The 16210-nt window shown below is 40.5% G+C and overlaps 1 protein-coding gene across 2 annotated transcripts; it reads left to right on the forward strand.

Annotated features, from left to right (window-relative positions):
- Window positions 1-11107: 11107 nt before the first annotated feature.
- agpat4 (1-acylglycerol-3-phosphate O-acyltransferase 4 (lysophosphatidic acid acyltransferase, delta)) lies at window positions 11108-14920 on the forward strand. Of its 2 annotated transcripts, XM_047602220.1 has the most exons (10): window positions 11124-11236; window positions 11317-11396; window positions 11971-12152; window positions 12290-12459; window positions 12600-12761; window positions 12846-12999; window positions 13136-13238; window positions 13351-13426; window positions 13743-13941; window positions 14463-14920. In XM_047602220.1, the coding sequence occupies exons 3-10, from the start codon at window positions 11975-11977 to the stop codon at window positions 14552-14554; spliced, it is 1134 nt and encodes a 377-aa protein (XP_047458176.1). In that variant the 5' UTR covers window positions 11124-11236; window positions 11317-11396; window positions 11971-11974; the 3' UTR covers window positions 14555-14920. The 2 variants fall into 2 exon arrangements, with proteins under 2 accessions (XP_047458177.1, XP_047458176.1); XM_047602221.1 differs by lacking the exon at window positions 11317-11396 and having other exon boundaries at window positions 11108-11236.
- Window positions 14921-16210: the final 1290 nt, after the last annotated feature.

Here is a 16210-nt window from a genome sequence, read left to right on the forward strand (position 1 = left end):
TTGCTGTTTAGACGGAGGAAATCAATCATTTAAGTGTTCATCTGCAAATGTGGAGCTGATTTAAATACTGCCAGGTCATTGGTAATCCCTTTCCTGGTATAAATAGTATCAGAAATATATTTTTATCATCCATTATAAATTGCAAAGTAATTAAAACTGTCTCTGACACGCAATGGGAGTAAGATGGAAAGTAGCAGAGCCATAACAACGGAGTATAAATGTTAGTAAAACACTGAGTTTGTTTATCCTGTGTGAATGCACCACATGAAACACAAACATGGGCAATGTCTGAATCACAGGACGTCCTCGTGTAAAACTAATCTACTGTGAATAGGGCTGTAATCAACCATTGTTTGGCCCACCAGGTGATGTGACGATGATTCTGGAAGGGACATAGCAAAATGAGGTCCTCAAACAAATGTTTCAGAAAATGGGCCAAGTCAGAATAGATGCAGGTATCAACAATGGAAACATGGATCCGTCCCGGTCATCTTTTTATAGTGAATTAATTCAGTGTTCTTAATATCAAGTTTGGAAGAAAACCTTCCACTTCTGTTAAACTTCCAGCTGATTTGATGCAACACATCAAGAAGAACTACTAATTGTAAAAAGAAGACCCTTTAGTGGGGGGGTTGGGACATGTTAACACGCACACTATATCTTATGTTTCTTATGGAAACCTTTTATTTTGCATCCATGTAAACAGTTAAGCTACTATGCCTTATCAGAGTGATTTAAGAAATATTGTAAATGCAACCATTGTTGATATGAAGTAATAGTTTGACCTTCAGCCTAGAAGCCAACCTGACTTCCCCTGTCCACTAAAGTTGGTCTGGAGTTGCTCTGTTGAGAACTGAGAACTGAACATCTGACGGGCCTATTATCAAGAATAGTGTCCAGAATAGTAGATGAATTTGTTTACAACAGAGTGGCTGTGACTGGTTGTTGGATTATCCAGTTGCACCCGGTGGAATATCTTTCTTTGTATTTTCCCATAACACAATCCAAATGGACTGCTACTCAGCTATTTTTTTCAAATGTCACGTACAAACAAGAATCCATCAATAATCTTAATGACCAACTACTAAGACAAAACAACAAAAACATCTGACAAAAACTCAACAAATGGTTCTTGTTTTAGTCTTCAACATGCAAACGCTGGAAAGCTCAGTGTCCGTCACTAGTGCCTTTGTTCAGTTAGTGGAGGAGTCTCGACAGTGAATGTAGCAGAGGCAACGCGGGCAGGCCTGATTGTTCGACATGGCAAAGAAAGACGAAGGCAGTGGCTCTGCCTGCTCTTTATGAGCACAAACTACAATGCTACAAGCTTCCCCTCCCTCTTTCAGCAGTGGAAACAAATGATCACGCCATATCCTTTTACATCTCTAATGGGTTTTTCAGCCATGTTGTGCACTGCTGTAATGGAACATCCACTCATGAAAATACACATGGCAAGCTGTTTGAAGATATCAGCTATTCCCCCCACCCCACTTTCCTTCCTTTTCCTTCATTTTTTCGTCCCATTACACTGACTGCTGGAAAAAAAAAACATTTCCACGGTTCAAGCCAAAGTAGTTTACTTTAAACAATATTTAAAGATTTCCAGATAAATATATGTATTAGGAAATACAGTTTTACAAAGGCAATTCCTTTATGCAAATGAGACTCTACTGATAAAATGATAATACTGTGTGGAAGGTCGAGGCTGCTCCAGAATGAGTTTTAAAGGCATCCTTGTGTCCCTGCTTGCACAAAGACCTGTGGAAATAGAATCAATCCACACATCAAGTGGTAAGAAACAGTGAAAGTCAGGTTAACATTTTCCATGTGCCCTGTTTACCAGCCAAAGCTTCAGCTCACTGCGTGCTGATTGATCGAAGCTGACTTGAAGTGTGAGAAAATGAGAAATTGTAGCAACATTTGGCCTAAATATTTCATCTTAAAGAATATGCGGTAAAGTTTTCGGCTGCCAGCAGCACGCACCACCTCCGAGACTAATGACATAGCTGGATATATATAGCATGGCTTGGCTGGTTGCAGAGTTTTTTAACAATCTTCCGGCCGCTGTGAGAGGCTCGTTGGCCGCAGACGTGTCCAGAAGCGCAGTTGTTGGCACTGACTAAAAACAAAGCCGCGTCAGAGTATGTGTGTGATGAAAATCTTTCTAGACAATCCTCTCACATACCCAACAGTTGGAATAGTCTTCACAAGCTGCTTGGAAAAAAAAAAAAAACTTGAAGGTCTTTTTATGCTTGCTGGAGCAGTAAAAAGTGACCCCGATAACTTCTGTCATTGGGAATGTTGACAGACCCACGGCATTTGCTGACTTTAATGATGTTTGTGAGGTGTCGGTTACTAATCATCGCAGTAAAGTACATCAAATTTAAATACAAATATTATGAGTTTGGATGGTGTTAATGTAAGTTTTGTTTTCTTTATTTTTTTGTCTGTTGTAATGTACAACTATGATAAAAGTAACTCTCTTGTATGTAATGAGTGGCATTCTTCATTTTGCGTGTGCATTTTGACATTTTTCTATTATATTTTAGGTAAAAATCTTTACTTTTTATGCCTACTGTGTTCAGGAAATTATTTCTGAATGTGACTAAAGGAGAATCAGCTATGGTCTAGTGCATAGGTCTTCAACAGGGGGTCCGTGACCCCTAGGCGGTCCGTGGAGGTACTGCAGGGGGGTCGCAAAAACATTAGACATTTTTCTATATATATCTATACCTATATATTGTTTTTAAAAATGTACCCACAGTTTTCCCCGACAAATGTACATTTCTTTAAATACACATTAATATGAATCCAACATGTTTTAGTAACGGTTTCATATAGGGAGCCACACTAGCCTGTCAATCAAAGCCTCCTGCACACGGCAGGACCCGCCCCTATTGCTGTTGAGCCAATCACAAGGCTGCATATTATTCTCTGACTCTGTCAGGTTCTCCGCAATTGGCAGAGAGCCTGTTCATCCCAGGCGCACGCTGCAGTGCTAGCAGAAGAGAAGCTAACAGTGCATGATGTGAACAGGCATGTTTATCTCAGGTATGTTTATGTTTATGACGTTGCACGGCCAACCTTACTGTTTCACATGTTTGAGTTAAACAAAAATTAATTCTCAAATATCTTAATATTGAATGCAAATGATGATGAATGATAATAATAATGTATATTTATAATACATATAGTAGGTGGGGGGTCCCTACTTAATCTCACCATCAGTTGTGATGGTCCTTGGCCTGAAAAACGTTGAAGACCCCTGGCCAAGTGTAAGTTTTCTACTTTTACATCCAATGTGAGGAATTTTGAGTAGACACCTTAAACCCTCAAACCACTCCACAGAAGGTGCATGCATGGTTACCCACTGCTCCAAGTGTGCTCTCTACTTAACATATACAATTGGATGGGTTACATGCAGGGAAAGAAATTCCCCACAAGGGATCAGTAAAGACAAAACCAAATTGGTGATAACCTAAACTTACATGTCATTAAAACAAAGAATAATTCAACGTAAGCAACCAAACCAAGTGAAAAGTGAGTTGGCTGCCTGAAAGACAACAACCTTCCGGGAGGCAGAGAACAAAATGTGCAGAGGAAATTGACTTGTGTGAAGTAAGGTGAAGTAGTCAATCCCTCAGAGAAGAAGGAGTAGATGAGAATTAGAAGTGATACGTGTGTTTCACCGAAACTTTAAATCAAGTGGATGCTTTCAGTTCCTGATATTTCTGTGTTAACTGTGACAATTGTAAAGAGAGTTGCTCATAATGGTGAAAACTAAATCTTTTTCCCTCATTTCATGTCTGGCCAGCAACTTTAGTGTTTTGTTTCTCGCTCACTGCTCTCCCAGGGTTGAACCGATCCAAAGGAGGCAGCTGTTTTCACCGAAAAAGCTCTTAAAAAAAAAAAAAAAAGAAACTCTGTACGCTAGCCCCTCTGCGCCAGGAGACAGCTGCTCAACGCTGCAATGTAAAAAACAAAAATAAACTATTTTTTATATGCATGCCTTTTAGCAGGAAGGATGTAAATGGAAAACATAAAATACTGTCAAACAAAAGTTGTGGGATCTCAAAAAACTGGCAAGGTCTTGCAAAAGTTTTTCAAATGGATTAAGGAGTGCACATCCTGTCTCCAAACGTGGCCACATGCTCTTTGTATTTAGTTCACATACATTTACGAGCACAAGAGTATTCATTTGTTAAACATATTGATTGGAGTATTCTTTACAATGAGCGCACACCCTTTTGGTAAGTGTTGTCTTAAAACAAATGTTTCATTTATGTGAATCGTTCCTCATGCAAGATGATGGTTTGAGGTTAATCTCCAAGTAAAATTAATTTTGTGTCATTGTTGACCATTTTATGGTGCCTAACTCAGCACAGTGCTAAAAAGCAGCTTCTTGGCCTCCTGTTTTTTTTTTAAATGACACCAACATTAATGTTAAATCTGAATCACAAAGATTTAGGTTGTTGGTCAGGAAACCAAAACAATAAGCTCAAAGACACAAAATATCTCTTTAGGGCTGAGGTGAACGCAGAGTTGGCTAAAAACTCAACTCAATTCAACACGACAACTTGAAGTGCCAAATGCTAAGATTAAGTAAAGATTCTGCGGGGAGGCTTCTTCATATTAACATATAACAGTGTTTGGTAGTACATTCATATGCAAGCAGTAGTTGTCCCACACTGGAAACAAGAAAACACACAGACAGAACATCTAGAAAGCTCAACTTCTGAAAAGCCAAAGGTAAATTGTCAAATCAGAGGCGAACATCAAGGGTATATAAACACAGGCAGGTAATTGGCTGATGAGACCCAGGTGGTGCAGGAAAACTGGCGGGAAACAAAACGCAGACAGGAAGTAGAAGTGAATGCATGGAGGAGAGAACTGATTTCAAAATAAAACATGAAACGCAAGCGCAAATGCACAACAGCACTGTATTTGCATATTTAACAAGCTGGAGCAATGTGCTTTGTGTGTAAACTTTTAATATGAATGCAAATGTAGTGACAGACGGTATTAAGTATAAAGCTGAAACAGCAGACAAAAATAAATTAAACTGAAAAAATCTTATATAACGTTGCACTGGCAATGCAAAATGAAGCCAATGCTTTACAGCTCTCTTGCTGCTGAGTGTACTTGGAGCACATTGGTTCAAACTGGTCTAAAGTGAAGACTGGAAAATTTACTGAGACATCCCTTCAACCATTCAATCTGTCTATCTTGACCTGCAAGTATCATTTTCTCTTTCTGCACAATACAGACCATTGTAACCTTTGCTACTCATGTAGTCACTGCATTACCTCTGTAGAAATTTCAGAAAAGCACACGTGCTGTAACCAACATCGAGCGTTCTGCACATGTGACCTCACGTTGAATCACCCTCCCATTCCCGAGCACTCAAATCCCAAATCTGACATCTGTCAGAAGAGACAGTCCTAAAAGTTCAGAAAGAGGGCATGTAATTGCATAACCGTGCGGTGTTTTAATCTGCTTCACCTTGGTAATGGCATTATATCAAATAACTTCACTCAGGCCAGCGCTATTTGGCGTTCAGTCCGGGCCTCATGTGTGGGCCCCTGAGAGCAGCAGAGCAGGTGTCTCCAGAAAACCTCCCAGCGTTTCACTGACAGTCGCATGAGCGGATGTGTCAGTGGGGCCCACGATCTCATGATCGAGGCTGAGGAGGCGAGTCTCTGGAGGAGCATGCATCAGGATCTCATTACGGGCTCACTGCACATATACACTGTGTCACATGAAGTGTAGGCCCCAGGCTATGTTGTCACTTTTTCTGATTTGTAATTTTTTTTCCTATATGAAAGAGCACCAAAGCATGCGTTCAGAAAATGTGAGCACATTATCTCCTCTCATGGATTTCCACCATGCAGTCATTAAGAATTACCTAATCAAAGTTAAGCAACTTAGTTAATTTAAAGACTTGAGTGAGTGCAGCTTTTTTTCCAGGTTTCAAGAATTTCATGATGTATTCATTTATTCAACCCATTTGCACAAATATATTGAGTCAGTTTTCCAGTTTGATGAGAAACTCATTGGACTGATTATGCTGTTGAGTCATTGCTAAACACAACCTTTACTTTCAAGTGAGCTTTCCTATCAGTTGTGTATCTCTTACAAGGCCACATATAGTCATTTTGCGAGCGAATTCGGGAATAACCACGTATGCGTTCCCATGCTGAGGCCAAAGACCTCTGAGTGAAGGTTGAGAACATCTGCTGATGGACCCCATTACCTTAAAGAGTTATGCAAAAGAGTTGAACAAGTGTCAATTTGTCAAAGCCAGTCACAGTCTATTGACGCAGAATGGCTCATAAATCACACTTATGCAGCGATTTCACTTAATCCTTGGTGCATTCTTTATGCAGCATATTCATCCAAATCACCCCTGTGTTGCTGCGCCAAGAGTATAGTTCGTACTGGCTGAAAGATGTTGGCTTTGGCCAGACGCGGCAACCTGATTCAGACTGAAAAATGTCAGCTGCAACCGCTGGTTTCTTTTTTTTTTTTTTTTTACTTTCACCAGAGTAATTAATTAGTTTTGCTTAATAAATAAAGAAGAAGCATGCAGTTATTAAAATAGTCTGGCACCGCTAACAGGGCGACAACAGGGGGATTTTTAAGATTAAAGCGGATGTTTTGGTGCTGAGTTGGCCGGCTTTCCCGCATGCAGTCCGGCTTCATTACATCTGGTCTTTAGTTTGATCTAGAAAGGAAGCATTTTTAAATTATGTTTACAGCTGTATTTAACAGCCGAAGATAAAATAAAGAGTAAGGGGATGTCATGCAACAAGATGCCAAGGGCTGCACTCAATCCTGCTCCTATAAGGTATCACGTTGCCTGCTGTATAAAAAGAAAACAAAAAACAACTATGGAAGTGCAACTTTAACAGCATCCATCAGTAACTTCCTTAACGACAGCTGACACGTCCTGGGATAGAGGGAACTTCACATCTTCAAATCAACCAACCTCCTATCCCCTAAACCCACTAAAAACGTGAATGAGTGAGACACTTTCTCCTCCATGACTATCCACTTTGGGTCAGAGGCCGCTAAAGCTTTAACACTCGGACTTTTTCACTCCAACAGCAGATTTCATGACAAATGTTTTTCACTGATTTACAGTCATCCTTAAAAGCTGAGGCTTGGCTAGATCCCTGCAGTGTTCAGGCGGGTGAACGGTCCAGTTTATTTTAATTTCATGCGCCGAGTGCCATCTTTATTACACTGAGGCTACCAGGCCGACTGTGCAACAGCGGGTTGAAACGCGGTTAAAGGACCCCCTACAGTCAAAAATGTCTTTTGCTTATTTTTACTTTAGGTTTGATTTCCACTGTGCAGAACGATGAAGACTTTTTGCTCAACTAGATACTACATATTAGGCCGTTCAGGCATAATACAGCAATCACTTGTAAATTGAATAATAGTAGCTATGATGGTCCTAAAAGCTGATGTGTTAGAAGCAGGAAAAGGGGGGAAATAGTCAGAGGAATTAAAATATCTCTGACAAGGGCCAATGGTTAGATGACTGGGTCAGTGTAACTCCAAAAACAGCTCTTATGGGGTTTTCCTGGAAAAGCAGTGGTCTATCAAAAGTTGTCCAAGGAAAGCGTTGAACTGACAACTGGAACGACGGCGGGGCCTTGTGGTACCGTACGACTAACAGGCTACTGTAGCTCAAAATCATAAAAAAGGGAATTGTGGTTTTGATAGGACGGTGTTAGAACACACAGTACATCACTGTTTATTTTCTATGCGATGCAATGTAGGGAGCACCATCTTACCATTGCTGTGGGGATTTACTTGGTCTGCTTGGTCTATCCAGAGGAGAATAACAAGTTAGTGGTTTTAATATCGTGGCTGATTGGTGTATACATGCTCAAAATTGAGGAACATTGCAGTTTGATTAGAAAGCAGTTATCGTGCAGGTTGTATGAGCGGAAACTTTGACTACACACGTGGAGGTTTGCAGAGAAGGAGCTTTTTTAAGTGGAATTAGCACTTGCTATTTGCTACTGCACAGGCAATTATAGATAGACGGATGGATGGACAGACGGATGCTTTATTCATCCCAAACTGGGAAATTTCACAGTTGCAGCAGCAACACTGGAGGAGTTGTACCGGCATTTGGCTTGGGGCAGGAAAGATTTCTTGTAGTGTTCTTTGAGACAACGGTGTTGTCTGAGCCTCTAAGAGAAGGAGCTCCGTTGTCCGTCCATCATCTGGTGGAGAGGGTGGTCAGGGTTTTCCATGATTGATAACAGTTTGTTAAGTGTCCTCCCCTCCACCACCATCTCAAAAGTTTCCTGTCTGCAGCCAGTGACAGAACCAGCCTTCCTGATCAGTTTATTCAGTCTGTCGGTATCACTGGCTGCAATGCTGTTCCTCCAGCAGACCACAGCAGAGAAAAGGGCGCTGGCCACAAAGGACTGGCAGAAGATCTCCAGCATACCACAAGCATAGAACAAGAACTAATGCATGGTAGCTTTCACATACACAGAGTCTTAACAAAGAGGTTGCAACACTAGTGTGAATAAAATAAATTTATCCGGCTTGAATAAACAAAACAAACGGGGTTTATAGGACACAATAGTTCTGCTCACAGTAGACTGGGTTGTTAAGAAAATCATATTTCCTTAAGCTGTCTTCACCTCTGATCAAATTTGGCAACAAAGCAAAAACAGGCCTGTAAATGCTACAAGTGCAGTGTATAATCTGTAGCTGAAAAGCATGATTCTGACTAATCTAAACCAGCGTTGAATACATCTAAGAATATAGTTTGTTTGCATGTGCGTTGGATTTATATCTGTACTGACTTTGGCTACTTTATTAAGTTGCTGGGGGATTTGAAAAAGCTAAAGCACGAATTAAAATACTGAGATTCTTCCTCTCCTCAGCTAACCGCGTATAACCTGCTGTGCTTCATCACTTCTGCACCTACAAAGTGACTTGCACATTTTACACTTACTGAACATTATTCCCCCGAGCCCCTTCACACTCTTTGTGTTTGGTATTTCAACATAAAGAACTTCCTGAGCTACTTTACTGTATGCTTGGACCTCTTCAGACAGGCACGTCCTTTCTTCAGGGTTATTTGGTCGTAAAGGACATGAGAGCTGCAGCATTGTGGGACCTGTAAAACGAGAGCTTGGAAACACATCTCTGCAACTCCCAAAGTGGAAAAGTCTCGGGACCCCATTAACCTCACTTTAGGGGTCTCTGGGTAACAAAGAAAAATAACCAAATACTGTGTGGGTTGGCTTGGGGATCCCACACAAATAACATGTCACATTTTTTTTTTTTTTTTTTGCAGACAAAGCAGAATATTTTTGTGTGAGCAATAAAAAAGATTTGGAAAATCCATTCAGAGTTTTTCCTCAGACGGAAGCTGTGATCAGTGCGTCTCTGTTTCCCTCTAGTGTTGGCAAGAGGAAATTTGAGCCATACCGTATAACATTTTTGGCTGAAGCCTTAAAGGTTAAAAAGTGGTTAGGGTAGCTGTTGATTTTGTCTGACAGAAAAAAGTTGAACTCTGTTTACATGATCCAGTGCCACCTGAAAGGGACTTTTATAAAGCCTCACATAGATAATACTCTGCTGCCCCTGCTTCAACAATAACTCTGACAAAACACAAAAACAACATTGATTGATAAATGTATTAGTTTATGTATCTATCAATGTTTTCATTTCTGAATTATTCCCCCCATGAGTTTCCCCAAAACTAATTTATTTCCTATATATTTATTTCATTTTTATTCATGCCTTTTCCTTCTTCACATTTCTTTATGAACTTTTAAAAAACTTTATGTAATTTTAAAAACGAGGGTAGCTGTCAGTCAAAAGTGTTCTTCATCCACTGGTTGTTTGATATCTTGAACTACTGAAATAACACACAAATATTTAACAATATTTATTTTTCTAATAGGACTTTTACATAATGCATATATATATTAATATATATACACACACACAACTATTTTTCTTTACTTCTTCTTTACTAGCAGTTTGACACATGGATTTATTTTCTGTGTCACTTATTCATGCTTGATAAGGGCATAGTTCTGTTGGTGGGATATCTGATAATTAAGTTCCAACATCTAACTACATTTTTGTAAGAGTTACCTTGTCGATAATAACAATAACAACCACACTTTCAAAATATTTCATAGACTGGGATGTGCACTAAGCTAAACTTTATTCTCATATTCTTTGTATATTGGGGTGTTTTAGATTTTCTTTGCATTTTTTTTTTTGTTATTCATGTTTGCCTATGTGTACTTTTTTTTTATCCCAGGTGTGCAATTTTTCTTATTCCTAATTCTGCTTATTTATTTCGACTTATTTATTATCTTATGTTTAATGATATGCTGTATGTACTGCTTGTTGTATGTTCTGCTTGTTGTTTTTACTTACAATTTACTTTTTAAGGATTAATAAAGTATCTTGAATCTTGAATAATGACTCTTGAAAAGCACCATCCCTTACTGCACAGTTTTAGAACACTTTGCACACAGCACTGCCAGCAGGGAGCACTATTTATCAAGGAATACTTCATCTTAGCAGCTGCCAGTAAAAATCCCTCTCTGAAGTAACCGGGAAATGTACCCTGTAACCACCGCTATTACTCACATCCAGTCAAATCGAAACTAGGAAGCGGCTCCGCAGCTCCAAACATCGGCTCCATTAAAAACAGGGTCTCCTTCTCCAATGAAGCTCACTGCGCATGCGTTCCCGCTCCCAGTTTGTGTGACCATATTAAGGCAACGCAGAGAGGACAAAAAGTAGCGAGGTCTCACTCTGTTTAAATATCTCAGCGAAGGCTCAGTGAAACGAGAAAACGACAACAATAACGCTTCATTCGCGGAATGTCCCGAGATTACCTTCCATTTCAAAAACAATGTATTGGGGTGAAATCGCGAATGTATGATATTATAAAATTTCCGGTCTAAAACGTACTCGTTTGACGCTATTTCGGACATTGCTAACTTGTTTATTTGTCGATTCGGTCACTATGGTTACAGATACGGAAGTAAATATATTTTGCCATGTTTTTGACTTGCCGGAAGCATAAACGATCTCTGCAGTGAAGTCGCTCTCTCCAGTGTTTCTGGAAGGTGTCAGGACGCACGCTTGTCCTCATCCTCTGCTCCTGGTGTGGCTTTTAGATGGGTGGGGCTCCTTGTGAGGGCAAGTTTCCTTATCGCCTGTGAGTCGAGAGGTAAGTACACATCATGTTGAATGAATTGCGAGCTAAATCTCTGAAAGATAACACGAGCTTCATGTGGCACGGACGCATAGGAAAGTCTTGGTGGTAAGGTTGAAGCCTGAGCCGGTGGTAACTCTCTTGGAGCGCAAGGTATACCCTCTATCACCTTCTGGTGAGTAAATATGTTTGAGGTTGTTTTTGGTTGTGTGTTTTTTGCGTGTAGAGTTGTAATAACTTGATCTTTATCACAAAAGTAGGTTGTGTTTTTGTGTGCACCTTTTCAGGACCTACAATACCTTTATGAGTTTAAATGGGCACCCTATGTCTGACCATTACATTCTAATTTATGACAAATAATCCAGGTACAGTCACTCCAGTTGCTAAACTTAAGTAGTTTAATTTACAATGATCTAATGACACATAGCATGCATGTAACCTCTGCTTTAATTCACAAACAAAGAGCAGTAGTTAGTTCATACAGGTCCTTGTCTCTGTGAAAGTCACGTGTGCTGTGAGGAGCTAATGTTTGCTGTAATTGTACGTCTGCACACAGCTCAGCTCAAAGGCTCCATTCAGCAGATGATGCGAGGCAGACGCGTCAAAGAAATCCTTTATGTCAGAGTTGGTCTGAATGCCCGGAGAAATGCTGGCGTTACAGCTCTGGGCCGCATACCGATGTTTAACAGAACGGAAAAATGAAATGTTCCGTGTAAGGTGTGTCATGAACAAAGAATCAACTTTTGCAGAACAATGGGACTCCTGCAGCTGCTGAAATCCCAGTTCCTGTGCCACCTGATCATCTGCTATGTGTTCCTGGTCAGCGGCCTCATCATCAACCTGCTGCAGCTCTGTACGTTGCCTGTGTGGCTGGTCAACAAGCAGCTGGCCCGCAGGATCAACGTCAGGCTGGGGTACTGCATTTCTAGCCGTAAGTACTGCAGTACTTCTGCAGTAGAAGTAGTGGTGTTGTTGCTGTAAACATGTTGTTGCTCTATCGCATGCTCAAGTCCAGTTATTAATCGCTCTTACTTACATAGACTCCTTTACAACCTTAATTATCAACAGAGATGGTTGCTGCCTTGGAGTGGTGGTCTGGGACTGAATGCACTCTCTACACAGACCCAAAGACTTATCCACTTTATGGGAAAGAAAATGCAATTGTGGTTCTCAACCACACTTACGAAATAGACTTCCTGTGTGGTTGGACTTTCTGTGAGAGATTTGGAGTTTTAGGGGTAAGAGAAATTGCTCAAAATTCATCCACAAATTTCCTCTTTTTGAACCTGGAAAAGCTTTTTTTTCTCTTTTCTTTTTTTTTTTAAACTATTCAATTCATTGCTGTCCTTCTGTTGTTTATTATGCTTTCAACTTCCAGAGCTCCAAAGTGTTGGCCAAAAAGGAGTTGGCCTATGTGCCTGTTATTGGTTGGATGTGGTACTTCCTGGAGATCGTTTTCTGCAAGAGGAAGTGGGAGGAGGACCAAAGGATGATAACTCGGTGTCTGCAAAACCTACGGGATTATCCAGAAAACTACTGGGTGGGTTTCAGTGCGTGTTTCAGTTATCACAAAGTCGAGATGACTCACGAATAATGCCAAACACTGTTGTTTTTCTGGTACAAGTTCCTGCTGTACTGTGAGGGAACGCGCTTCACGCCAAAGAAACATCAGATCAGCATGCAGGTGGCTGAGAGCAAAGGCCTGCCCAAGCTGAAATATCACCTTTTGCCCCGGACCAAAGGCTTCTGGGTAACCGTCCAAAACCTCAGGGGAACAGGTGATTATCTCTCATTGGTTAAAGATTTACATACATCCACCAAAATATATCAGATACCGTGGGTTGCTTTTTGTGCGACGGTATTTGGAAATCAAATGAGTCACACAGCTAACTGCTCCAGCTGTCTCCTGTGTAGTTGCGGCTGTTTATGATTCCACGCTGAACTTCAGAAACAATGAATCGCCCACTTTGCTTGGAATTCTCAATGGGAAGAAATATCATGCAGATTTATACGTGAGGTAGGAGGATGTTGTTTGGAGTGAGTGAGGATTGTTGGATTTTATTTCTACCTCTACCGGTGTAGTGGATCTTTTATCTGTGTAATTTGACTCCCTCCCTCTTCACTTGCAGGAGAATTCCTCTAGAACAGATCCCGGAGGATGAGGAAGAGTGCGCTGCTTGGCTCCACAAGCTTTACCAGGAAAAGGTGATGGTCATGATGATGGCCTGAACAGCTGCTATACTTTCTCCGTTGTGTCTTTTTGCCTTTGACGTTTGAGTTAACTTCTTTAACATGTCAGACATTTTTTTGCCTTAAAAACATATTTACTCAAGCCTTTGTAAATAGTCTAAGAAGGAGTCTAGTTTAGGGAAGTCTGACCTTAAAGATAAGAGCGTGAAGTGTTGCATGACACTTTTCACTCTTTTTCTAGAAAAAAACAACATAGCCTCTAAACAGCAAACTTCTGTTGACGGTTTTTACATATAGCTGTGTTTTACAGTATGTTTTAACGTGTCTACAGGACAGCTTTCAGGAGCACTACACACAGACAGGGCGCTTCCCTTGTGCCACAGTGAGTCCTTCACGTCGGCCGTGGTCCCTCATCAACTGGCTTTTCTGGTCCTGCTTGCTCCTCTACCCTCTGGGCGTGCTACTCACTCAACTCGTCAGCACAGGATCGCTCTTTACCGTCGTAGTTGCTGTGGCTGTCTGCTATGCAGGTAGGTGTCGTACACTCGTACCCGTTAGCTAGTAGTGACGGCCCATCCTTCAATTTAACCTGCTCCTTTTTGTCCAAACGTTCTATAAAGCAGCAGACTTGACATCTCCAGCGTAAGTCCCCTTTCTTTTGCAAAGTATCATTTATCAGTCATGTTTTTTGTTTTACAAACTCGGACATTCACCCATCTGAACGGCTTCGCTAAGATGTTAAACGGAGACGTTGTGCCTCTGACAGCATGGGTTTATGACGAACATGTTGCAGTTTCCACAATAAATAAGTCAGCCATGTTTGTAGCTGAGGTTAAAGTGGCAAACATGATGGAAGTTTTTCAAAACGATGGGTGTTTACTGAAAGCTTCCAGTCCCGAAGTTTCTAAATGTAACCATTAAATACTACTAAAAAGTCTTCTAGAAAAAAGTGCTAAATTAAAAAAGGGAATTTACTGTGGAAACAGTCGCGTCCTTTTACAAATCTTCACCACATCTTGCTGTAGTAATATTTTTCTGAACCTGTTTGCAGCTTCCCTGGGAGTTCGCTGGATGATTGGCCAGACTGAGATTGACAGAGCCTCAAACTATGGGAGTAAGGAGCGTCCTCAAAACAACAACTAAGAATCCGTGGCCCACTCATAGCTGCTTTTAGGCACCTAATCTGAAATCTTCCAGCCGCATAATTTGTCTGTACCAGTGGGACTGTCTGTACCAGTCGGTCCAGCAAGTGCAGACGTGCTCCAGAGCGCAGTGCAGGCCGGGTAGCTTCGTCGTAAGGCTACGCTGCAGAAGCTAAAAATCTAAGACCATCAGACTGGACTGTGGTGAGCAGCCTGCTAAAGGAAAGAGAGGCAAGGTGGCTTTAATGCTTTTTCCTCTGTGCAGAGGCTAAAAAAAAAACTGAAATGACATTAAATGAACGCGAACTACCTCTTACATTGCAATGTCAAGCATAATAAATAAATTTTTCACTTTTTTGAAAACATATCAATCTGTGTCGTTTGTGCTTATCAAGCAGTGATGGGGGCAGTAAAGACAATGTGTTCTGACACAGTGAGATGGCAAAACTTCAGCTCGTCACCAGCAACTAGATTTACTCCAAAAGTCTCCTCAGTAAAGGCAAAGATAAGTCTGGGACAGAACAGAAACCTTAGTCTAAAGCCGTGCTTACAGTCCGACACCAGCAGGTCGAGATGTGCCTGAGTTGCTTTAGTGTGGTTCAGAAAAATAAACAGATAAACTGTACAGTTATGTAATGCATGCCTCACTTGTTGATAATAAAAACAGAAGAAGTACAAACTTAGTATTTGTATTTGCAGAAAAAGATTACTTGTCCCTATATGAATAAATGCTGTGGGCTTTTCTTCTTTTCCAGAATCACGATTATCTTTTGCTTTTGTGGTGACTAACTGCGTTACGTGTGCTGATGAATGTAGAGGAAGAGATGTCAAAGATAACTTAATGCAAAACATTTTGAAACGCGCTCTGAAATAGGCGACGTCGAACCACAGAGACACCTAGTGGTAGGATGCAAACAGGACAAGAGTTATAATTTCTTACCTGTTGTTCGAAGCGTGCGGTCCCCACCCTCCTCAATAAACACTGAAATTTATATGGCCAAATCAGACCTGATAATCTCTGATTGTTTTAGAGCTCTCAAACAGAGAGAATCAGAATCGACATAAGTTGTGAGGATGGCTGTAGTCATCTATTTACTAAAAAGAGTCTCCCATTTGATCGTAAGCGTCACTATTCCATTAAGTACTATTCAATAAATATGACCAGTAAAAGCAAATACTTACCAATGAAGTCTGTCTTTTACCTTGTGTCATTTTTATGACATTAATAATCCCTCATATATCAATCTGCAGAACAAGGTACAAGGTTCCTTTGTTTTGTTTTTGTTTTTTAATCCATCTGACATTTAGATTGAATAATCTCTATTAAGAACACAGATGAGAACTTTTGTACTTAAGAAATGTGGCTTTGGATGACAGATTCTTGACTTGATTCTTGACAAGTACTGTGTCCTATTTCAAATCGACTTTATTTGGGGAAAATGGACCCAGATGGGTGAGTGATTGTAAAATGAATCAATTAAAAACACCACACATTTTATACAAGTAAAAAAACAAAACACTTACAGTATTTTCATTACGCCTGCTATGCATGCACTGGTGTTATTTATCAGTTCTAGCACACCTTAAATATATTGTATGCTTTTGCTTGACTTGACTTTTGATCATACATCTCCTCAGAAGTTGCGGGCCGTTCTCT

The sequence above is a fragment of the Mugil cephalus genome, chromosome 13 (genome assembly GCF_022458985.1).
Source record: "Mugil cephalus isolate CIBA_MC_2020 chromosome 13, CIBA_Mcephalus_1.1, whole genome shotgun sequence".
In the NCBI taxonomy this organism is placed as follows: Eukaryota; Metazoa; Chordata; class Actinopteri; order Mugiliformes; family Mugilidae; genus Mugil; species Mugil cephalus.